The 25,966-nt window shown below is 39.0% G+C and overlaps 1 protein-coding gene across 6 annotated transcripts in view; it reads left to right on the plus strand.

Annotated features, from left to right (window-relative positions):
• The window catches only part of ATXN7 (ataxin 7), a 63,638-nt gene extending 37,909 nt beyond the window's left edge, over positions 1 to 25,729 (plus strand). For 5 of the 6 annotated variants that reach the window (XM_082322254.1, XM_082322256.1, XM_082322255.1 and 2 more), the window contains 8 exons: positions 13,798 to 14,050; positions 14,744 to 15,006; positions 15,789 to 15,871; positions 17,622 to 17,887; positions 18,306 to 18,504; positions 19,397 to 19,518; positions 19,814 to 20,771; positions 22,109 to 25,729. In XM_082322254.1, coding sequence (XP_082178380.1) covers positions 13,798 to 14,050; positions 14,744 to 15,006; positions 15,789 to 15,871; positions 17,622 to 17,887; positions 18,306 to 18,504; positions 19,397 to 19,518; positions 19,814 to 20,771; positions 22,109 to 22,126 — 2,162 coding nt within the window. In that variant the 3' untranslated portion in view covers positions 22,127 to 25,729. The remainder of the gene's footprint in view (positions 1 to 13,797; positions 14,051 to 14,743; positions 15,007 to 15,788; positions 15,872 to 17,621; positions 17,888 to 18,305; positions 18,505 to 19,396; positions 19,519 to 19,813; positions 20,772 to 22,108) is intronic. The other variant, XR_014229229.1, reaches the window with a different exon arrangement.
• The last annotated feature ends 237 nt before the right edge of the window (positions 25,730 to 25,966 follow it).

Here is a 25,966-nt window from a genome sequence, read left to right on the forward strand (position 1 = left end):
CTCGTCACTTCAGCCCTGTTCCCTGGGAGCCAGCAGCGTGCGCAGGTTTATGTCCCTTTGTGTAGGTATCTGTACAAAGTACTATCACAGCTTCCAAGGCTAAGTTTAGACCTCTGAACTCAGGTGTTAACTGATGATATAAGCGTTTATATTCAATCTGATGTTGTTGGTATTTTGGGGATTTTTTTTTTTAATGATTTCAGGTTATGTTGGTAGAACATAAAACCTCTTGCGATATTCAATACCAGGAAAAGAACTTCATAATTTCATTGTCTTATATAATGGGTTGTTTTTACTACACTAAGTAAAATTACTTTTGCATTTGTCAGGGTACACTTGCAGCATATGATTTAACTGTGGTACATCAATTTGTTTTAAGGTGAAACTCCATGAATATTTACTGTATAAAGTTACTTAGAAGCCTTTAATCATTGGAAAATAGTAAATAAAAACAAACGCACAGATTGAGACAGTTGGCATATATGCTGCGACTATAACATATGCAAGCATAAAATCCTGCTGCGTTCTCTCTCGGCCATTGTGTGCCTTCCCGTGGGCCGTGGCTGTTTTCTCCCCGTGTGAATGTACCGTCATGCCTCTCCCTTCCATTCCAGCTCCTGCCTTGACGCCCAGCTGTTGGGGTTTCTTAGTGATCGGGCTCTTTGTCCTCGCTCTTACTCAGAAGGAAGACAGCTTTCTATATTGTTCCATGTGGGAATTAAATTGCCTGATCTTGGTTGGTTTATTTGTGGAAAAAGCAAAAAAATAGAAGTTACTCGCCCTCTTGGTCCTAAAATGAGACTAGACCAAATCAAAGACTAAGGAAGGATAAATTCTAGTTGGTAAGAAAACAAATACATCAGTGCTGGTTCCGCACGTAGTAGTTTAAAGTCAAGAATTTTGTGAACCACTAAAATCTGTTGGAGACTTACCCAGTTTTAATTATGGGTGTCAAGTAGAAGAGTACACAATAGAAACAAATCCCCCAAAAGCACGCATGCCTCTGGTACTAATTTTAGCAGTGGAAGGAGATGTCTTTTAAAAACAGCATAGTCCAAGGAAATGTCTTTGTATTTCTGAGTTGTCCTTAACAATTCATGGTTAGGTGACATGAGCCGTCAACTTCTCTTGAAATTCAGAGCGAAAGAGGAACTGGTTGCTGTCTCATATTCTGAGTACACAGACGTGGGAAAGTTAGTATTTAGTATTTGTGGTTTAGGATTTGTTTCTAAGCTTGTTAATGGGAGCAGTAGTCTCCAGGTTTCTGTGTGTTCCTTAAAAAAAACAAACCCCACAAAAAAAACCCCACAAAAAACACAACCCAAAGCCCAGCCTGCTGAAATGGTGCTCCCTGCTTCTGTTTACCCCTTCTTTATGAAAAGAAAGTAATATGCTGACACACTGATATTAATACATAAAGGCACTTGTAGGAGCCATATGCCTTTCCTCTTGGCAAACTTTTTATTTTAGTGAAAAAGTGATTGCTTGGTTTTAAAACCAAATTTGGGTGTAATTTGATGAGTGAGGGAGGCCAGAAATTTCAGCTTTGATTATGGTAATTTAAAACAAGAGCAAAAGCCACAAGTTGTTTCTTCCCGTTCTATTTTGTCAGCAGATACGCTGTAATTTTTCCTAGTGATTACTTAGGAAATGGTCCAGAAATTAGTAATTTGGTAAAAATTAGATTTTAGTATCCATGCGCTCACTTTGGGTGGACATCAGACCCCGATGTTCAGACATCTGAGTCTGGAAATATAGGACGGCAAGACTTATCTGGAAGTGAATTTGTGCTGCTGGAGATGCATCCCAGGAGTGTCCTCCGGCGCTCTGCCGGGGCGGCAGGGGCCATCCCCCGTGGGCCACCAACAGCCCAGGGAGCTGCAGCTCCAGAGATGCCGGCTGCCCCCGGGCTGGGTGACGTGGCCGCAGGGGAGCCGTCGTAGTGCTGCCGGCTTGGGCCTGGCAGCTCACCGTGGGAATCGGAGAGGGGATTAACCTCCATCCACACGCCCCGTGGCCGTGGCCGCCTCCTCCGTGGCTCCAGTGCCCGTCAGCAGCAGGCAGAAGGTAAAGCTGAGGCTGGCCAGAGGCCCGAGGGCAGCCCCGGGGCGGCTGGTTGCCTTGAGGCGGCCGAGGCTGGCTGGGAGCCCCAGCACCGCTGGCGAGGCGGCCCGGCATGGACGGCGGCGTTGCCCACGGGTGTCGCAGGGCCTCGGCGGAGTTGGCCGAGCGACATGGATAATCTCACAGGGAGGGATTACGCGCTGCAAGCGGCTGGCGTGAGCCTTTCTGAAATGTCACCGGAGCGGTCTGGCCCGGCTCCAAAAGCAGGCAGGCGGTGAGTTTGCCGTGAGCAGGGGCGAAGTGCCGCGCTCTGCCCAGTGCCGCGCTCTGCCCTGCCCAGTGCCGCGCACAGCCCCTGCCGAGCCCCGCGCCGGGAGCTGCCCCTTTTCCCCAGAGCCGTGCGCGGACCTGACCGGGGTCTGCGGCAGGCAGCCACCTTCAGAAACGTGAAATCCCCCCAAACCGCGCTGAAGCTGCAGCTCTGATGGGGAAAGCGCAAGGCGAGAAAACAGCAATAAAAACATAGACAGGCGACTGCAATCCTGTCAGGCCTCTAGGTAAATTGGCGGCTGTTAGTCAAAGTGTTAATTAAAGAAAGAAACTATTAAGAGCGTGTTCGTTTTAGCTTGTTCTCCTGAGTGCGCTCATCCGTGTAATTTATAAATCGGAGGGCAAATACCTTCCTTGTTGCAGCTCTGTGTGGCTGGCTGTGGGCAGGATGGTCTGTGCCGTTATATCTCTGTTTTGGAGGAAATAGGAAATACAGGCGCAGCCTGGATGCGTGGAATGCAGTTGTGTTTTTATTTAAAAGGTTAAACTTGCACAAACGTTTTAGTTAGCACATCCTAATTACAGCATTGCTTGGTTCTTTCAAAGTGAAATGTGAAAGGACTGGTTTATTTAATTTGAAAGACATTATTGTGCAAGCACAGTAGGTTCGTGCCCTCGTTTGACTGTATTGGTGATTTCTGAGAGACTTTGCTGTGCTAATGCTGCTGTAAAATTTTAATTAGTGTATAGTTAACATGGTCAGTGTTTTTAAACATGAAAACAGTTGTTTCAAGCCAATTGTGATTGACCAGTGTTAATGAAATAAGCTGTAAGGATCCTTTTTATAATTGAAAAATGACTAATGCCTAAAAACCTTAAATCAGTGTAAAATAACATAAGGATCCGATTTAAAACAAGAAACCAAAATATTTATTCTCTGTTTTTCCATTGATGTTGCAGACTGAGTGTTTATGTTCCAAGAGATTTCAAGTTTTAGAAAGTTATTCGGCTCTTGAAACATCTTTTAAAAAGATTACAATTCGCCCTACCACAGGTTTGCTTCCCATCTTCATTTTCCATCCTGAAAAAGTTCAACATTTCTTGTGTTTAAAGACTTGGACAGAAGACGAGGCGTTAGCCGCACAGGCAGAAGCCCAGCCTGGATCCCTCACGCTGCTCTCACTTCTCCGCGAGGTTTTCCTGCAAGCGGGCACTGCCCGTAGGTGTAGAGGCTCAGTAACGCGGTTGTCCCGTTAGCCGTGGGGAAGCGCATGGGTTGTCACATCCATCGGGTGCGCGTGGTGAGTGCCGTACGTACAGGGACAGACGTGAGGGACGGTAACGTCAGAGACGGCGACGGGAGCTTCCTTCTCGGCTCTACCAGTCGGCGTTTCCTCGGCTTTGCCGTGAGCAGTAACGCCTCGGGGGAGAGGAGGGGCTGTCCTAGTTGGCGTGTGGCTAAGTTCTAAGTAGCTATGTACATGTTTATCTTTTTTTTTTTAATCTTACAAAGCTTTTCTATCGTGTGGCAGTGGATGTCACTCGTTAGTCGGGCAGTATGTAAGAAAAATATTTGTGCTCAATGTCTTTTTATCCTGTCGTTTCTTGATGACAAAATCAAAGAATGTGATTTACTATTTTTGTACACCCTGTGATATTTCCTCTTATTCTCCTGCTCAAAACAAAGTCAATTCACTCTTCCTGATCTCTTTCATACGGAGAGCTTTCTGTTTCAAGACCCTTTTTTTTTTTTTTTTTACACCATCTCAAGAACTTTATCAGTTAGCCCTTAACCCCCTTTGTATTTTGGTTCACTAACAGCTTTTAAGCAAGTTTTCAATGTCAGCGTATTTTTTTTTTTTTTTTTTTTAGCCGAGTCTGATGGTCAACAGGCAATGGTTAAAGTTTGCTACACATAAAGAAATAGCTACAGGGGAAAACATTAAAATTCCTCATTGTGGCGTGAATAGAAGCATTAGCAAGATGAAAACTAAACAGGCATTTGGATATATGAACTCATCTGAATACATTACACAATATTATAATACTATGTGATAAGGTCTTGTAAGAAGTATTATTGATGCTGAAGGGGAAGAACATGGTGTTAAAGGTGTAAACCTGATTTCTGGGTAGAAAATGGGCAGAGAGAAAATTGGAAATTAGGTGGTGGTTCTTCACTTAATTCTTTACTCCCGTGCTTTCAGCACACGTTTTTGTTAAACTTCTGTTTATTCAACTTTTTATTAAAAGTTTGAAATAATTTTTTTTATTTATTTTTAATTTGCTTTATGCTTGTTTTGAAAAACTGAAGCTTTTCTTTAATGTCCTTGAGGGTAAGCATATATGAGATAACAGTTTTCCAGCTGTATTTTTGAGGAAGCCGACCTATACTGCGTCTTGGTACAATGCTAATCTGTACTGGTTATCTTTGTTTGATGTTTTTGTTTATTATCACTGTGGCTTCTCCAAAGTTTTTTCCAAATAACAATTTTTTTAATAGCAAAAAATGATTTATTCGATACCTGCTTTTTAATCAGACAGTGCAGGTATTGTCATGTCGTCAACAGGCTACACAGAGATTAGTGCTTATAATGTGGATATTATAATCTCTCCATGGCCCGATTACCATGTAAGACACTCTACTTGTCCTTCCGTAATAACTTTGCAATATTTATGTTCCAGCGCTTGACAGATTTACCAGACAGCTACCGACCGAAATGTCCAGGGCCAGTTCCCTGGTGAGAAATCTGTCCGTTCCTTCCCCCACCTCTTAGCAATTTGTTCAGGGAAGTGTACCAGAAGTTTGATCTTGGATATTAGGCCGGAGCCTCTTTGAGATGTTCAAGCCCTTGCATTTGGGTTTACCTGAGCAAAGAGGGGGATGGAGAAGGATGGGGAAAACATCCTCCTCTGGGTGACGAAGGGGGACTTCCCAACAGTTGGTCTCCCTGGCTTCGTTTTGCTTGTGGTTCTGCTCCATGAATAATTTAATGTTCTGTTTCTGTCAGTTTTCCCACATTGCTCTTGAGAGTTTTACTGGTCTCCAGAAGGCTCTGAATAGCTGAAACAAACCTGACGGGAGCGTCCCTAATTCCAGTTTGCCACTGCACGAGAGCTGCACAACGGAGCAAAACCCTAGTCTGTCTGCAGGCTTGGGATGACAGTATGTATTGGTTGATGCTTCAAGGGTTATTTTACACCTCTCAGGGGCAAACCCTGTGTATTTTAAAGAGGGATTTTAAATCCTGTGGAAACTGATTGCAGAACTACTCGTGTGCTGAATACGAGGGGTTTTGAAAGGATTAGTAACAAATACGGAAAAATGGAAAAAATAGCTTTAGTAATGTACAGAGAGTTGTGCAGAGGCAGCAGTGGACAAAGGGGTGTACTTGAACGTTATTTATTTAAATACGTTTTAGTGTTGCTATTTTTTTTGCCATGTTCTTAGTAACTCTGTTTGCAATCTGCTCCTCGCTCTCCTTTCTGTGGTGATAATCTTGGTGATCAGGGGAAGCGTGCTAGGTTTGGGGCTGTTTTGCAGTGGTTATTGTAGTGGAGATGGCCGTTCCTGCCCAGTTAGTGTTGTGCTATTAGAGAATTACAATACCATCCTGGCTACGCTGTAGTGGTACCGTTTTTAAAAGCATCATTTAAATACCCTAAATTATAGTTAAAGGATCATCTCCTTTTTGAAATACGATTTTAAAGTATTGAAGTTGGCATTCAGAATCTTACTAGTGAAAATGATCTTTTTTCCACTCCTCCCTCTGTTTTCTTCAATGGCAGTAACAAAACTGTGACCCCGCTTATGCTGAATTTCACGCTCTTTTATCTGATGTATTTTGCACAGTGATCACTTGCGAGTGGATTTTGGTTCTCGAAAGTAAATCTCTAGGAAAATTATAAACATACATACTTAGAAATCAGAAGTTGAGTAATTGGTTTTACAGTTTTAAAAGTAGTCAGTGCTTCTCCATAACTACTGTAGTGAAATGAACAAAATAATACGAATAGCTAACGTTTGTGTTCTGTTTCTGTTCAAAGGGATGTGGTTAACTAACTAACCATCGTAACACCTCTTGGGAGTTGAGTAAATAATTTGCAAATATTCAAATTTAAATGTTGGGGAACTTCAGAGGGTTGAAGTGGCACAGCGAACGTGGCGCCGTGAGGCTGGGGAAGACGAAAGCCCAAATACTTCTCAGAGGTTGTTTTCCAATTCCCAACTTTGCTCGCATCTCCTATGTTAAGTGTTCTGGTAAATCTGCTTTTAAAAACAAACCAAAGTGAAAGTTGAGCTAAAATCTGTCAGTCTAGGATTTCTGGACTGATAGGAAGTAGGTTACCTGAAACTTTTAGTTAAAGTAGCTATTACAAACAAATCATTCAAAACGATCAGTGGCTTTTGGTTGCATTGAAGTTTGGATTTCATGAGGAAGATTAGTTAAGTGTGCTGGACCATCATAAACATCCACATATGTTTTATTTACATGTCTTAAATCAGCGTGAATTACTGTGGAGGGATTTTGGAACTGGAATGATAAACTGAAACCCAAATATTTGTATATATGAGACCTTTGGGTTCTGAATTGAGCATTTGTAACTGAAGCATATCTTAAACACAAAAAAAACCAAAAACCCAACCAAAAAAAAAAAAAACCAAACAAAAAACCCAACCCAAAAACTGTGCACCCTAGTTAAAGCATAGCCAGATTTTATATGCTTTTCAGGGCGAGTTGTAGTGTGTGTTTTGGAGGTGATTGACAAGGGAACAGTGCAGGAATTCGTACCTGGAAGAGCGTGAGGTAAATGCACCAACACTGCCGTTAAATAAAGATGCAGAAAACAGATGACGTGTAAAGCTTAGTGGTGATACCGCCCTCATTTGAGAAGTAAAAATGTCCTAGGAACTGACGTATAATTTTGGAGCATACCCAGTCAGCAAGAAAGGTCTTGATGTATTTGTACTTACCAAGCTGAAGCCTCCACAAATTGCTTTAATGTGAAAGAATATTTTAAAGGGAATTTTTAAAATTGTTGATCTCTGTAGTTATATTTTCCTCTGTAATGTATGACTTCGACTTAAATTCTATCTGTTGCCCCTAAGAAGGTGATTTTATCTTCTTGGGTATTAACCACCTCCATGTAAATGTAAGACTGTCTTTGAACAATGCTGTAGCATGTATGTGGTGAAGATGTAATGTACAAACATATAAACCAGCACATTTTAAATCTCTGCTAGGCAAACCTGTTAACATATCGAGTTGTGAAGGTAAATTCTGGGTTTTAAAATACACTCTTCAAAATTGGCTAGGTCTTGCATTTTAATAGATTTTTGAGAAGAGACACGTTTTAAGTAAAGTTTTATCATTGTAGCTTAACTGCCTCCTTATGTGGTGGTACCTACACAGGCAATAGAAACATTCTGTACTGCGGTTGAGCTGAGTATTTTTAAAGTGAGGAAGTGCAGGACACAGGGCTGGATCGATATTGCTAACTTGGCCATAGTCTGTATAAAAGATATTATATAAACCTATTTCTTATAGTAATAGGTATGAACTATTTATCTTTCTTTATAATATTGAAGAACTCTGGTCAAGATAAGGAAGACCATTGTGGTAACTGATGTAAATACATAAAGCAACATAATGCTTATATATGTGCCACCCTGACTTGCATTTGGTATGCTGCAATACAAATTATATACTTCCTTTTTTTTTTTTTTATTTCTCTTCTGCTAAAGTGTTATTTTTCTGTGAGTGGAGTGCCATAAGTATACATGACTATCAGTCAGATTCTCTTCGTGGTTTTGCTAACACTGAGTGATAAACAATAATATCAACTGCCAGTGGCAAAGCAATGGTTTTTTATGAAATAGTAAGAAGAATTCTCTCTCGAGACATGACAGCTTGTACTGGTGCCAGTCAAGTCTTGGCAGTCTGTCATACTGATAGCTTGGACTCCATAAATATTCTTTTCTGTAACTTTCTGGCTGGAGCAAAAAATATAACTTTGTTTAGCTGCTGTCTGTTCAGCTCAGAGTATAAGTTTGAACACCACACAATGGAAGATGGAGTGACCTCATCCTGCCTTACAGTGCAAACAGAACTGATGGGATGATTAAAGGGACATCAGTGAAAGATTAAGGCAGAATCCTTGGTATCTAGGCCCCGTGATTGGAGCGGGATAATGAACCAGCAAGAAGTGAGTGAGCAGCAGATCAAGATCTCGCGCAGGCGATTGCTCCCAAGCAGCTGCGTGCTGCCACGGTGGCATCAAAGGAAGAGAAATTTGCCTGCTATGCCCATGATTGTTTTAGCTCCCGAGTTCCCCTTGTGAAATCCTCATGGATCTAATTCTTTTTTTTTTTTTTTTTTTTTCTTTGTCGTGTTGAGGTCAGAGTGGTGGTGGATCAGAGCCCAACACAGGCATTTGGGGTAGAGCTGCAAAAGGGGTGTTAGCTGGTTGCTGAGTAAAGTCTGGAGCTATGGGGAGGTGCCCTTCCACAGCAGTGTCCCAGTCTGTGCTCTCCTGTCATGTCCTGGATCTGATCCTTCTAGAGAAATTAGAAGATCAAGTAAATTAGCTCTCCACAATTACTCTAGAAATGTAATAGTCATGCTGACAGAAAATAAATTTTATCCTCAGGTAAAAGATGTTTGTTTTAATATGGCTGTACTAAACAATTTCTCAAATGACAAGTCAAACTGTAGCTCAGTATGATAGGAAAAAAGTTCGCTTTAAGTTGCGCTTTTATCATGTTTATACTTTGAGACGGATACATGAAATAATAATTAGTTAAACATAAAGTTACCTTTATGCTTTGTTTCAATATACACATTTACTTTGATAGCCTGAATGACAATCTTACGTAGGCTAACCTATGTTAAAACTATCTTTCTGAATGTTAGCTGAAGTTGCAGCGTATTTCACTGAGCTAAACTTGCGTGTGTGTGAATGGGTGTGCTTCATTTTTAATGACAGCTCTGCTAGCACTGACACAGGTCAGTTTGACTTTTTGCCCAGTACTTACGCAAGAAGTCAGTATAAAAAAATGGGTTTATGAAATTTGATCTGTACATCTTGTATTTGCTGCCCAAAGCTATTAGTTTATGCCCAGAGAGAATGAAGAGCACAGAACACTTCCTAGATTTTGAGAACTAAGTGTAGACCTGGGAGGAACATTTTGAAAAATTTTAAGAGTATTGTTACTCTTAATTTTTTTTTTCTTAAGCATACAGCAAAGAAAGTAGCATTTCATGATACCCTTTTATAGAGAAAAATAGTCTGGGTTTCTTCTTTTATTTCAATACAAAAATAAAGCTATGAATCACAGTAAGTCTGAGTGTTTACCCACTGATGGAAGAATAAGAAGTAGTAGCCAAACACAGTGAGAAGCTTTCTTTTTTTTCTTCCCCTTCCAGGTTACTTTTTTGCATTTTGTCAGAAATTGGTGCATGTTTAGTAGGAAATATGCAATGGAAAAGAAGATTCTAAACCCAAGAAAATTGGCAGCCAGACTAAGGGCAAAGCAAAGGTGTTTAGTGTTTGTTTGTTTGTTTTGTTTTTGTTAGAGCTCTTGAAGAGATCTAAATTCTCAATATTCATTTTATCAGGAAGTCCTGTGTGCTTTGGCAATATGCATATATAATTCTTGCTCAACCGTAAGTCCAGTAGCACACAAACTATCGCTGCATTTTTCCAAATTGATAGTTAACAGATATCCCAGTCACCGAGCAGAGACGGCCTTTGCTGGCATGCCATCTCTTTTCACAGCTTTCTAACTCTCTGTACAGCCCTTCTCCTTAGGGTCACAAATATGTTATATCAATGCAAAGATATTTAGGGAGGAGTTTATCTGTTAATGTTTAGTGTTAAGTGCAGCTTTCATTTTAGGTCAGATACTACCCAGTGCTGTGGGATCAAGGAAGACCTCCAGGTTCTTTGTCCGAAGCCAAAACTTACATCTTTGTGATACGTAAAAAACAATCTCTCCCTGCAACACCCCCTCCGCCCCCCAAATCCTCCTCCCAAATTTTAGAGTTTAGAACCGTGTTATACAGGCGCAGTGTTTGAAATACCAGTTTGACATGTTGTAAAAGCGGTCATGACATAAAAAAATTGTTTTTCTTTCAAGAGTTATGCGAAGGGAAGTGACATGAGTGCTAACTTCTAAAATTTGAAAACTGAACACCTGGAGATAATTACATTTTTAAATGTTTTCAGGCTGAGTCAGAGTTAATGACAAATGGGAACCGTATTAGATTGGCAGGTGATTAGTGGAATTTATCATTATAATATGCTTAGCATGGTAGTCTTGATTATTCAGTGATGGTTTGTGTAGTAATTTTTCAATTAAAAGACTCTGTCAGTCTGTCAATAAATACATTCATTAGGTCAAGTATGCCATGCTTAAAACACGTCTGGTTTCAAAAATAATATTAGCTTTCTCCAATAAGACATCAGTTGTATTAGATGGTTTACAAAACAGACCTTAAGCAGATTTCACTTAAAAACATGAATTTTATAAAAAGACTGAAACATTAAATATAAGCAAATCCTAGTAGCAGCCCTACCTCTACTTGTATGTAAGTCAACACAAAACAGGTCCAGGCAGGTTACAAAAAGTTAGCTGAAAAGTCTTCTCATTTTGTTGATAAACTACACAAGTCCTGGTTACGTACAGAAGGAGTAAGTGAAGGTTTCACAGACTTACAATGTTATAGTATCTTTTTCAGAAATTCTCCCAGAATTCTAGAAAAAGCTCATTTGGCGTGCGTGTGTGTGTGTGTTTTCCAAATCATATGTCTGTCTGTAGAATGGAAATTCTCTCTGATGGTAGACTCTAATCTTGGTGTGTGATCGGCCATTAGCCTTAGTTGTCTTAGGTAATTTTTTTTTTTTATTATCAGCAGTTTAAAACACTTTCTTTTTATATTAACTCACTCGTATTGAGATTGGTGCTATGAAACATTCATGCAAATAGTAGTCTGTAACATCTTGGTTTAGTACGAGAACAGTACCAGTTAAAGTTGCCAGAAAAGAAGTGTTCATATCATTTGGATTAATAGCTGAGATTCATATTTTGTCTAGTTTATTCCTAATGATGGGACGCAACGAGGTACTCAGTCTTATTCTAATCCCATTCTCATCTGCCAGGTTTTTTTCCAAGGAAGTAACACCCTTTCTTTCTTTAAAAAAAAAAAAAGTCAAAACAAACTCCCAAAGATTGCATTAGTCATCCACTGGTTTATTAGAGATCATTTGTAACTGTGATAAGAACTTGGACTTTGAATTTTCTAAATATACAGAAGGTGGAAGAGTATTGAGCAATTTTTCTCATTATCTTGCAGAGTAATCTCACAGGGTGTAGCATCGCTGAACGAATGGCCCTCAAATAGTAACTTATCAGAGCTGCTCAGGGATTCTTGCCATTGCTATAAAAAGACATTTGGCAATAAGCAGTATGTCATATTAGAAGCACAGCCATTTACTAGAACATAAATATGCTAACATACTTCACTTACAAACTCTACAGTGGCATCTGGTTCGAGAAAACTAACATGATTTTGGACATCACAGATAACTAGTTGTTCTAAATACTATAGTTTTAAAGCAGTTGTTTCTTGAGATGGGTGATAAGTTACTGCATTTGTTACGTGTTTCTCTTGGGTATTTCACCTGACCTCTCAGAGCTTTTTGGTAAATGCTAATTAAGAAGTGATGACTCTTTTGCAGAAGGTTCATTAGGTAGTTTGCACCCATTTTGCAGTTAAACAGAGAAACACACATCACTTGGTTCAGTCTCAGATCTCATTTCTTGACTGGAGTTTCCTAGTCTAAGCTCTATGCTTCCCGCCCCAAGCTAATGAACATATTTTACATGCTGCTTCCTCACCTTTCTAAGAAATGAGCTTGCCAGGTGTTAGACTCCTGTGCCTTCCTCTTGCACCGTGGCTTGCCTTTTCCCCCTGGTTATTGCTGTTGCACTCCGTTACGGTCTTGCTTGCAGGCGCCGTGCAGTGGGTGATGTGCCAGACAACGTTGGTGCTGGCTTGTTTGATGGCTTCCAGCTACGAATGGAGTCCTGGTTGGTCATCGTCTGAGTGGCATATGATTGCTGTATTTAGGACCGGGGGGAAAATAGGTCATATATGCAGAACATGGATGTATTAATTTACATTTTCCAGAGCGTTACAGACTTCCGTACAAGTTGCACTGGACTTGACTTTCACTCTTGGCTGTAGTTGTAACTTCATGAATAGCCTGCTTCTTTCATAGTTTAAGTAAACTTAAGTCAACATCTGTAAGCTGATCCTGGGATTGATCGATGGTGGATTTGGGCACCTTTCACCTTGGCTGAGAAAGAGGTGTTACCGCTGTCAAGGAGAGAAGTGCCTTTCCACTCCCCTGATAGACCTGCTGATTCTTGGTTCTCTCTTAGATCTGTGGTTTGCATGTACTTGGTTGCCAGACATGTCTCTTAAGCAGGTGTTGATTACACGATCATCGAGGCAGCACAGGTGTCCAAGCGTCGGTCGAGCAAATGGTCAATTAATGTGCCCATGTGTAGGCAGAGCTGGGTACTCCCTGAAGCTGTCAGCTGTTTTGTGACTAAGAATTTGTTGTTCCAAAGAGCTATCTTTATAACATACGCTATTTTAATGGAAATGGTGCTAGCAATATATTAATGTTAATGGTTTAATGTTAATGAAATAATTTCTTTTCCAACACATTCATTGGTGGAACCTGACCACTCTTAATTCAAATGTTGAGATTTTTTTTTTTTTTGGCAGAAGAATATCTGTTGCTCCTTTTGATGTTGTTCCTAAATAGAAATCCTATAGAATTAATCAGAGGAAAATAAAACAAAGGAGAGGGGGGAAAAAAAAAAAAAAGAAGAAAAAAAAAAACCAACACCCCAAGAAACAATTTAGGTCAATACTTGAGCTGCTGTTCTCAGGGGCGTTCCACCTGAAGGTCTAGTAGACCATACCAAAAGATTGTCATGAAGTGAAAGTTAAAATGTTGGCTCCAATATAATTTTGACCATTAGAAGACATATTTACAGATAATTGTTATGCTTTGAGGAAATATGATATTTAATCTTGCTTGGCCTGAGGATAAGGGTCTCTGCTTTGTGTGTCTGAGGTCTAGGTCTGATTCTCATTTTCTTGTTCTTTAAGATGGAGAGTGAGTGGGGAGTGTTATTAAAAGCTAAGCTTTAGTGGCTGAGGAATGTGGCTCACGAAGTTAAAAGAGATTCCCGTAACCAGCTGGGGACCAGCAATGAGTGGAGCCTCATGGAATACAGTGAGGCTTGAATCCTCTATGCTCTGTGTGTGGCAGGGGACCTCCTAAGCCAATAAAGGAAAAATGTTAATGGAGTAAATGACAACATGAAGTATTTAAGAATTGTTTCTGTATGGGAGCTTAAACCCCCTTTTTTTTCCTCCTTTTCAGAAAGAAGACACAGCTCCTCCAGCAAGCCGCCTTTGACTCCTCCCTCCTCTTCAGTATTTTCCCTCATTTCATCTTTCCCTTCAAAAAACAAAGGTAGCAGTGGAAGTGGGAGCAATCGTTCATCCAGTGGAGGTACTAGTGCATCATCATCAAATTCAAAGTTGTTGAAATCGCCCAAAGACAAGCTGCAGATCAGCGGAAACAACAGGTTAATGCATTCGGTACAGCATAGCAAAGTTCCCCATGATAAAATGTGAGTATGTGTTTTGACAAAGAATTAAATGTTCTTACTTGCATAGACACTGCTATATCAGTAGAATTTCCTTTTGTTTCAGAGGTTTTTTGGTTTAAGAGGTAATCACTTTAAACTCCTCCAGATCTTTTCCAGCAACCTAGTCTAAGATTATAGATAATACTCATGACTGTTGAACAAGAACGCTTGCAAAGCTGCGTCTTAAATCGCTATAAATAAAGGTTGTTTTACTAGGGGCTCTTAATTCTTTGATCTAATCTGCATACTTTGATTATAAGAGAGTTTTAGCTCTGATTCAGGTGATTTTTGACCTGCCCATGTGAGATTGCAGAACTGGTAATGCAACTACTGTCACAGAATGGGGCATTTCTCACTGGACATAACAGGCCCATTCCAGTTGCTTTGGTGATACACTCTATCTGTGAATCCAAATAACAATTTCTGAAGTCCCTGACGACTCTCTGAAATACTTACGAGGAAATGGGGAAAAGAGGACAGAAGAGGTTATGGACATCATAAAAAAATGTGAAAATAAAAAAGATAAGAATAAGAAAACTGGGAATGAAAGAGAAAGGTCTACATTTGCATTATGAATAGATCAGAGTATTAGTGAATAATAACATATTTAAAGTACTCCTTATAATTTATGACTATAATTTTCAATTCCCCCCCTTTGTTTTTCATAAATAATAGTATGACTCCATCTGTCAAAGTGGAAAAGATTCATCCAAAGATAGATGGTGCCCAACTGAAAGCTGCTGTTGGTCCAACTTGTTCTACTACTGTGAGTTCCTCAATAAAGACTGGCCTTAATTGTCCCTCAATACCAAAGCCACCCTTGCCTTCCCCTGGACAGATACTGAATGGTAAAGGTCTTCTCTCTGTGCCTCCATTTTTGGAAAAGAAATCTGAAGAAAATACAAATAATAGGAAATTTTTACATAAAAGATTGTCAGGTAATTGGTTTTAATTATTATTTGCTATATTCCTCTTAGTAGTGTATCTATAGAAATACATATATAGGATATATAGAAATAAGTTTCAGAAGTAAATTAAACACTTTTATAACACTGTAACTTGTAATGAGGTATGTTTTATGTATTAGAAATTAAATCTAAACTTGACATACTCTTAAAGGACGCAAACAACTTGAAATGTGGCTGTTGCTTTCAGAAACCATACAGACCTCAAAGGCCTGTCAGTTCTTAGCGTTTTAAAGTTATGTTTTTCTACTGTCTTTAAAGATTTCCTTTTTTCTATATGGAAGATCCGAATGTACATAGAAAACAGAACAACTAGCGCCGCATAAACTCAAAAATGTAAACCCAGTCTGCTCTTTACACTTTTTAAATACAGTAACTTTGAGTGTTAGTAGAATGGTAGAAAAGTTCTTAACACCAAAACCAACAACAAAACCCCATCATTTGTTTATCACAGTTCATATTGATGGGGACCTCTAATCCTAACATGCAGGATCTACTCCTCCTTTGGGGTCCCTTACAGCTGTAAATTTCTCCGTTCTGCTTGTAGACTTGAGATCTGTATTTCAGCACACCATAAACTTTCTGAGAGTGTAGAAAACTCTATTTCTACAGTTTTATTGTGCATTTTTGTTTGTACGTTTGCCTGTGGTACATTTGAAAACAGTTTCCAGTATGGTTCCTTTTTATAATGAAAATAAATGTTAGTATTTCAAAGTGTCTTTGGATAACTTTTCAATACTGTGTACCTTTGACAGAGAGAGAATTTGATCCTGATATATACTGTGGTGTCATTGATGTGGAAACCAGGAAACCTTGTACTAGGTCTTTGACATGCAAGGTAGGATATCTTAATCAGAATAAGATTATCTAAAGTTTTAATTCAAGTTCCTGAGGAATATGACAGGAAATACTTTTCTAAGTACAAATTTTTGCTGTCAGTAATTACTGCTGTAAATGGTACCTCTCAAAACATGTTGCCCAGAACCAAGAATGAATTGTTTTCAAAGTTCAGTTAATTATTTATTCAAAAACGTATTTCTTAAAGTAACCTGGAGATTTGTATTTCTGTATAAACTATTGAAACATGGATGTTGATATGGGACAGATTATGTTATGCCACATGTAGGTAGTAGGGGGCCAACACATTCTTCTTTTTGGGGATAACATTTGAGTCATAGATCATGAATTTTAAAATTCCTCATAAGCATTAGAAGTATTATTTGTTTATGCAGGATTTAAATAAATCAGGCTCCTCCCCACTCACACCCCACCTTTTCCCCCAGCAGAGTCTGCAGCAGATACTTAGGAGGTATTTGCGTAAATGCTAATGCTGCTTGGTGTACCACTACAGCCAACTCAGAAATGAGTATTCTGAAAAAGCCACGGAGTATGCCTGGAGGTCAAACGCTATATTAAACAATCTGTAAAAACTTTTGGTCACATGAAATGTGTCCTCTGGCTCAAAAATCTTGGGGGACAGAGGGTTATCACTTAGTCCTGAGGAGGAACCAAAAATCCAGATCCCCTGCAACTGTGTAATATTTAGCGACTTTCCTGCAAAGCAGCTAAGCTGTCAGTAGGGGAAGCATCTGGTAAATAAACCACCTACAGAACAAAGGTAAATGAAGCTGGTACTAATGACCCGGAGGAACTGAACTTGAACAGTTGCCCTTTTGGAATTACAGGAGGGAGGCAATTGTTTTGCTAATAGAGGAGGGAAAAGCATCAAGATTTTACAAGAGAACTAGGCAAATTAGAAGTGTAAAAGAGAAAGAAAGTAAAAATGTTTCTCAGCAATTCCTTATATTATACCTACTTATAAAATATTTTTTGGAATTGGTATTTGTGTCTGAATTATGTTTTTTTATGTATTTTACCTACTAAAACGAACCCAATCAAACCTTTTATGCCATATTAAAAAAAAAAAAAAAGGTATTGTATGTGACTTCAACAATTCAGAAAAGTAACTTTCCATCTATTTCACTTTATCTAGAATTTGTGCCATATATACACATACACATCTTACTATGTGTAGCATTCAGGACACTCAAAGGACTCTGACTTCCGTCTGACTGTGGATTCCGCTGTATTTTTTGCATTCCTTAATATCTATTTGATTATTTAGTTTCCAAGGAATATATTAGAAGGAAGCAAAGTATTTTTATAAATATTTCTCATGTCTCCCATTAAAAGTCTAATTTTAAACATTATTGTGTTAAATATTTTCATAAGTGAAGGTAAATATTTAGCATTTTTGGTTGTGCACTAGTTGGCAATTAAAATATCAATGTAAAAAAGATTTTCAATTCTAGTCTTAACCTCATAAGAACTTTTGTAGTTTCTTTTTTAAAAAGAAATTTCAAAGAAGCCTGTTACTCAGTTGCTGGGTTTTGTTATTTTGTATCAGACAGGGATATAATCATCCACCAAGCAATTTTAAAGTTTGTTTTCTAAGTCATTCTTCCATTTGTTTACTAAACCATGAGTGTGATGATTTTCTCTGGTTTAGAGCTTTAGACATGTGTTTTGAGTGTTTATTTCCACAAATCTAATAGCCTGGGATTAATGATTTATTCATGGTTTTGCAGACACATTCCTTAACCCAGCGGAGGGCTGTACAGGGTCGAAGAAAACGATTTGATGTGTTATTAGCCGAGCACAAAAGCAAAACCAGGGAAAAGGAACTTCTTCGACATTCGGATCATCATCAGCAGATGCCCCCTCTCAGGGAACCACATCCCTCACCTACTAAAACTTCCCAGGAGCTGCACCAAAATTCTTATGGAGTTACTCTTACAGAGTCAAAGCCTTTATTACCTAATAAACCCAAACCTCACCCCCCCAGTCTTCCAAGGTAAGTAAAATCTGCAGATCCAATGGTATGAAATTAATACTGGTAGCTTCATCAGGTGGACTTTGAAAGAGCGATATGGATCTGTTGGACGGGGCAGTATTTTTGCATTAGGCCTGGTGACTGTCTGCAATTGGCAATTACATGCTGAGCTGTAACTCCTAGCAAGGAGGGTTTGGTGTTTGAAATAGTAAAAGCTGACTTGCATCAATGAAAGCGGTTCAGCAACGATTGGGCAGTGCTGCTTTTCCAGAGGTACCGTACCTCCTGTCTTTCCTCGCGGTAGATGTGTTATGAGACTATGGAAAATATCAGAAATCTGTTAATGTAGGCTTCCTTCTGTCAGTGGTAGTAAGCACTTAAGCTTGGAATTTTTAACTAGACTTAGTTCGGTAACACCTTTACTGCTTGCCTTGCCCAGGCCTCCAGGCTGTCCAGCCCAGCACAGTGGAAATGCCCCTAGCGAGTCTCCTTCTGTCCATGAGTCCCCGCACCCTCCCTTGCCTGCAGCTGAGCCAGCATCTCGGTTATCCAGTGATGAGGGAGAATGTGATGAAAAAGAAGAGCCTGTTGAAAAACTGGATTGTCATTATTCAGGTCATCATCCTCAACCAGCCGCTGTACGTTCTAAGTAAAAGTTAACCTTGGTCTCTTGCTGGCTCTGAACTTGTAAACAAATGACTTGGGGGTTTTAAGGGTGGTTATGGGTTATCACCTATTGGGTATGTGATTTTTGTTTTTTCTAGATTTTAAGAAAATTGTTTTGTTGCCTAGTAGGCATTGAAGGCAACTGTAGTTGTAAAGTAAATGTGCTAAAGAAATATATTTGGAGCTCACTTCCCCAGTCCAAAAAAAATCAAAATGCCAAAATACTGAAGATGAAATGGGTAACTGCTCTAAAGGGCTGTGGTTTTGGAATAAGGACATGTAGGCAGTGCCTCTTTGGTGAGATTTTGTTATTGGACTTGACCACACACACATTTTTTTACTCAGTGTGCCAATCATCACAGTAAGGGTAGCGGTAATGTGTTGTTTTAATATTAAAATCTTGACAAAAGCTAGTTAGTCTAACTAAAAGCACAAGCTTTATTGCCTAGCCTGTATATAAAATTGTCTCCGTTTTTCAAAAAACAGACTATGAGCAGATAGCTGATAGCTCCGCAGAAGTAGTTGTTACATATATATATATATATATAATGGTTTTACATACACACACACACACACACAAACACACACTACTGTACTTCCCTGTTTAATCGGAGGGATTCAAATCTGACCACTGCTTTTGGCCAGAAGTATCAGATGAGAAGAAAATTATCCCAATATACCAAGGCCAGAAATTTAAAATAGTTGTTAAACCATAGAAATAAAAATTCTAATGTATTTTTTTATCCTTGATTTAAGTGTCTAAAAGCATATTTGTTTAGCCATATTTATTTATTAAAAAGTGCATTGTTATTCAGAGAGTTGTTACTGAAAGTAGAAAACACCAATAAAAATCTGTCTTTTCAGTTTTGCACATTTGGTAGTCGGCAAATTGGAAGAGGTTACTACGTGTTTGACAAGCGGTGGAACCATATTCGATGTGCACTTGACTTCATGTTGGAGAAGCATCTTAATTCACAGATGTGGAAGTGAGTAGAAGTGAAAGAGCTCTTACTCTTCTTGGTATTTGTAGAAATACATGAAGCCTGTGATTCTAGTTACAGAACAATAACCTTGTATTCAGATTAATCGGATCAAAGGTTGATAGTCTATGCTTTACGTTTTTGCACCAATTAACTATTAATTTAATGAAATATTTTAGTGGCATTAATCAGCCTCAAGATACAATCAACTTTAATGTAGATACCCCCGTAATGAGACGGGGTGTTACTCCAAAGAATGGTAGCTATGTAGGTTTTTGTTTGGTTTTCTGTTCACCTGCAGGAAAATTCCTCCAGCATCTGGTAACACAGCATCAGTTCGTGCACCACATCGGACAAACTCGATGCCTGCTTCACAGTACGGTGTCAGCGCAGCAGGTTTCCTCTTACCCACCACGGTTATGTCCTCGCCAGCATTGGTATCTCCTTCCTGTGTGTCTCTGAATAATAAATCGGTACCATCACATGGAACGACACTAAATGCCAATCCTGCTAGTCTGGGTGCAGTGGATCCTGTCTGCAGTATGCAATCAAGACAAGTGTCTTCATCCCCTTCAACACCTACAGTGCTTTCCTCTGTACCTTCACCTATGCCCAGCAAACCTCAGAAAATGAAATCCAGCAAATCTTTTAAACCTAAGGAATCTTCTGCTGGCAGTGGCACCTGTAACAGTACCGGCAGCGTCAGTAGCAGCGGCGGCTCAGGAAAGAAGCGTAAAAACAGTTCCGCACTGCTAGCACCTTCTCATTCCACAGAGTCCTTTAGAAAAAACTGTGTGGTTAACTCTGGAAACTCTGGGACCTCCTATCATCCATCGGTGACAGCTTCGTCCCACAGCGTTGGCCTCAACTGTATGACTAGCAAAGCTAACTCTGTTAGCCTCAAACATGACCAATCAGGGAGGGGTCCTCCGACTGGAAGCCCTGCAGAATCGATAAAGAGAATGAGTGTGATGATGAACAGCAGCGACTCCACGCTCTCCTTAGGGCCGTTTGTTCATCAGTCCAGCGAGCTGACTGTAAATTCACACAGCAGTTTTTCACATTCGCATACTTCCCTCGACAAATTAATAGGAAAGAAAAGAAAGTGCTCACCTGGTTCAAGCAGCATAAACAGCAGCAGCAGCAGCAGCAAATCAAACAAAGTTGCCAAATTGACATCGGTGAACAATGTTCATGCAAAACACACTGGTGCAATCCCAGGGACACAAGGACTGATGAACAATTCTCTTTTTCATCAGGTATGAAATTTTGTCTCTAACTAAGCCAATATGAACATGCCTCTTTACATGCCTGTATTGGATGTGTTCTCTTAATTATTAGCTAGCCAATTCCAGATCCTGTTCAAGTAAAAGACAGTTCTCTTATTTGTCCACTACTCATTTTGAGTGTTTTTATAGTACATTTACACAAGATTTTTATGAACGCTCTCATAAAGTGTAGCTTTCTTTTTTTAAAGTAACCTTAAATATGATGTTCCAAGTTCCTTAAATATTGCCTGTGAATTACTCTTGGATGAAATTCAGTCCTCACACTTTAAAAAAATAACTTTAAAAGTAAATCTTGCCAGCCTGCCATGGAACTGAGCTGCATGTCTCAGCCTCATTTCTTGTTTCTGAGTCAGTAATAAACATCCTACAAAGTGGAACATAATGATGCTGATAACAGAACTGTGATACTGTGATAAAATAAGCCTATTATCCCAAGGTGTCATTGGCTAACTTCTTAGTAATAACGAGATTAAATGTTATAAATAAGATAGAAACCTTTTTAGTCAGTAAAGCAAAGAGATTTACTATAAAAGCAGCAGATCTCATGAATATGTAAGATACCATTTTAAAAATTAGTTTGGGGTTTTGGTTTTTTTAAACAAATCGCACTGGAAAAGTAGTGTATTGGGAGAGAAAGTTCTTGAGAAATTAGGATGAGGGATAATTTAGAAACTGGTAGCTCAGACTTCTTAATAAAACTATTCAAATTGGCTTGGAGGATCACTTGGAGGGGTAAAAATAATTTGATACAGCTGGAGGAGAGTATAGAAGATTTTAGAAGAATTTTAGAAAGTAGCTTTAGAACTAGATTTTTCAAGATTGAAAACCCAAGAAACTTTTGTTTCCTCTGGTGCTAATAACTGTCCAGGTACACATTGCAGGTTAGGAGGTCAGTAAGAGCTTTTTCAGAACGGTTTCTGAATTTTCAGTTTCAGCCATAGAGGAAGATTTTCACCATTATGTTGTGTTTACTGTAATAAGAAAAGCATTCAGATGGCGGAATTTATTTTTGGATGTATCTAATACTTACTATTTCAACTCTGCAATGTAAATAAAGGGGGAATGTAATTTGAGTGAATTAAGGAAGGAAATCATGTCTGAAACCATTACAACTTTAAAGAGCTCTACCTTGAGAATTGTCAAGTCTTGGAGAAGCCAACCGCGTGTTAGTGGTGTCACATCGTGCCTGCTGGTTCTCCCCTAAGTATGCTTTGTTATCCAGAAAATATCCGTAAAAATGTCTTTAAGGGCATCTGCTGTAACAGCCTGGCTCACTCATCCTCCTCTTTCTTTTGCTTGCTCAAAAGCCAAAGGCACGTCCCTGATAGCTGAATGCACCATGGTGAGAAACGAACTGGACAATTTTCACTACAAGCAAAACCTCCATCTGGAATTCTGGACTCCAAGATGCCTTGACTTTTCCCAACTTCCCATGGTCCTCAGGTGTGGAAATCTACTGGACTGTCACTTAAACAAGGAATTTCCCTGAAGCCATGTCTGTAGCAGTGAATATACTAGAAATGGACACTGGATGAAGTTCAGCCACATAATTGCTCTTATCAGTGTTAACGGTGGTCTGGACTGTTTGCTACAAATCTGTGAGATTTTACTTACAGGAGTACATCATCTTGCCACTATTTGACATAGATTGGCTGGGCAAACGAATGTTTTCTGGGGGGAAATAAACGTTACTGTGGACTTATTTTTATACTGATGGTGTCTTTTGTAGGTGATAGCTAACCAGACAGACACCCTCAATGGAGAGGACCCCGCGACAAGGGGGAAGAATGTGTGAGGCACAATGGAAAGAAGCCCTCAAGAAGGGAATATGGCTTTAGTGTTTTTATAGCAATGTTCCTTTAATGGAATATAAAAATAGCACAATTCAAAAAATAGTCTGTGTTTTGCCCAGCCTTTTGCAAGTAATTTGGGATAAGAAGCTATCAGGAGTTTAAAAAACAAAACAAAACAAACCCGACAAAAACCAGAAAAAACTTGTTTGAGGCCATCGCTCAGAAAACAAGTATAAAAATGTCATACTTGCATGATACAAAACCTATTTTCTATTCTTTTGAATAAGATTCGATTGCAGAAGAAAATAAAAGTTAATTTTGCTTTTCAAAAAAAATCCAAAAATAACAGACAAAGGCAAATAACCTCTAAAACTATGTGCCCAAAGAACGTATTTATTGGCCTATACTGTGTACCATAGGCCTTTGTTATTTAAAAAAAAAATAACAACTGTATTGGTTAAATTAGGCTGGGTTTGCCTTCCGGCCGGTAAAAATAGCCCTTTTAAAACTAAGTATTTAAAGTATTTAAATCTTTTCTAAAAAACATAGAAGTCAGTTACTTTATGCCTTGTTTGTAAAACTAAATCCTTAACATGTAACGCTTTCAACCACAGAGTAAGATTTTCAAAATTCTGGAATGAACGCCAATTTGACAGCCGAGTTCACCATAAAGCGCAGATGTATGCATCGCAGTCATCCCACACCTACCCAGGCTTGATGAATAAAGGGGGCTTTACACAGTTTTATACAGTCCAGTCAATTTTTATGAAATATTTTGTCTTGCTTCAAAACACCTCAAAAGTTAATTCTGCTAAAGGGCTTATTGTATTATGATTTGATTCGTCTGGATGTTTTTAAGTTTTTAAACATCGAGTAAAGTCTCAAAACTGACTCAACTTTTATTAAGGGGCAAAGCAAAGGAAAACAAATTCCTGACCAAGAAGACATTTTTTCCTGCCTTAAAGAGGCACCAGCTGTTGCTGAGAAGAGACAATCTGAGCCTGTCCAATTGTTCGCGTAGCCCAGCCTTCTCCCCAGTTCTGGTGGCAAGTAGTACATCAGGGAATCCAAAGCCACTCTGAGTAGCAGTTGCTTAGTTGTTTACCTAACGATGCTTTCAGTTTAACCTGAACGTGCTACAGAATCAGTGTGATACAGCAAAACAACAAGAAGCCTCTATGCAGACACGTTAACTTTGCATTCATATAAAAGATCACATTGAGAAAGCAACGTACTAGAGTCACTTATTATGCAAACTTTAAAAAAAAAAAAAAGACACCTTTTCAGGAACAAAAAGATTCATATTTAATAAGATGCCCTGTTGAAAGGATTGTTAGAACTGCGATTGGTTTAACGTAAAAGGAACCAAAGTGATATGCCACAAAAAGAAATCAAAGCGTATTAAATCCTGCACATTTGGAGTGAAATCCATGCTCTGATGAAGTCCCTGGGGCAGAGCTTCCACTTCAGGATAGCGTCAGTCACAAGTGCAATTTGACTCTTGATAGAGACAAAGGTAAAGGAAACAAAAATTTGGCAAGATTGAACGCCGGCGGGTTTGTGATCAAACCCTCCTCTGTTTTTTTGTTTGTTTTTTTTTTTTTTAAGGTTCTGTTGATCTGAAAGCATAAATGGCAAATTCGTGCTCCTTCGATAGCATGCAGACGTGTTTAAAAAGTGAATTCCTGAGCGCTGCTCGTACAGAGCCAGTGTCTGCAGTCACCTGCGTCGTGTGGGTTTAAGCCATTGGGGGTAAAGAGTTAGAACATCGTAAATTCTGTCTGCCCGTGAGCATAGACCTGCTTCAATAGTATGTTTTAGATCTTGGTTATAAGCAGAACATTGTTCCTGAAGCTTTTATTGTCACATAGTTCTTACTGTAAATAATTAAGGAAGCTTAAAATTAATTTTCCTTGCAAAATTGAATTTGCAGTGGCTGGGTTGTTTCTAGACAGATTTTGGTATTAATTTAAGAGATACAGTTTTTATAGTCTTTCCAACTTCTCGTTATGACTCCTGCAGTTTTCTTAACCTAAAAAATTGCTGCAATGATGAACAAAGAATTATACAAGAAAAAAAACATACTTTTGTATCTTTATTTTGGAATTTCTTGTTCTATTATAAATATTGAAGTATCCCTATTTCAGAAGACATATTTTGTTAATTGATTGTACATATTTAAATATGTATTTTTGCACAGGTCTTTTTTTCTTATATCCAGTTTTGGTACAATTGAGATCATCTAGTATTTATTTATTAATTAATTAAAAAAAAAAAAAAGCAAATACCTTTTTATAATTTGAAGTGGTTCACTGCCAAGCCAATAGTTAACATGCCTACTTTGCAACTTAAGGGATGCCTCCGTTTTGTGAAAGCTGTGTCCCTTTTCGCGTCTTGGGAGTGGATACATGCGAGCTATGGCCCGGGTCCTGCGGTCGGGTTCTGCCGCGGGAACCCGAGCGCAGGATCGGAGCCGAAACGGTCGATACGGCATCGCTTATCAGTTGCCTGATTCCCAGAAGACTACATTTAGTTAAGTGACACACTGCTTCTCTTTTTTTAGTGTTTGTGTGCGTGTGTGTGCGTGCGCATTTGTGTGGGTCTCATGTGGTTTAAAACTAACGGAAAAACTGAAAGTGCCTGATATAACTAGTTTTAAGCTTGGACTGTTTAGACAGCTTCTCCTTAAAAGACTTGAATGTTCAGTTGAAATTTTGGAGCTTGCTTTTTCCACCTATATATATGTGTGCGTATATGTATGTATGTGTCCGTGTGTGTATATATGTATACATATACACACACACATACATATATGTATATTTTCTGAAATTAATGAGATGGGTTGACAAAAGAAAGTGAACGATGCTGGTAACTTTTGTAAAATCTTTTAATTAGAATACCTTGTGTTGGAACAATCCCACTGATAACACATAGTTAATATAACGCCAAGGGTTTGAAATATGGTTTTAACCAGCCGTTTATTTAAGCGTCCCCTTTGGGGAAGGGAGGGAGAGGGGAAGTTACTCATTCATAAATGAAATAATATGGAAAATCTTCACGATAGTTGCTATTCCAGGAAAACAAAACAAACAAAAAAACCAAGTAAGTACCTCTTAAAACCATTAAAAGATAAAAGATGTGATTTCCACATGACATTTCTAAGGCAGTTGTCTTCCTGTAAGAGTTCTCTTGCCAAGGAATCTCTCTCTCGTCTTTCACTCATTCTGTCCTGGAGGAGGGAATTGGGCTTAGAAAGATTCTTAAATGTTTCACTGTTCAGCAGAAAATGATCATTTTTACCTTTTGTGCAAGATATTTTACGTTTTAAAGATAATTTTAAAATGAGCACTACATAATGTCAATGTGAATGTA

This window comes from Platalea leucorodia (genome assembly GCF_965183815.1).
Source record: "Platalea leucorodia genome assembly, chromosome: 9".
Taxonomy (NCBI): domain Eukaryota; kingdom Metazoa; phylum Chordata; class Aves; order Pelecaniformes; family Threskiornithidae; genus Platalea; species Platalea leucorodia.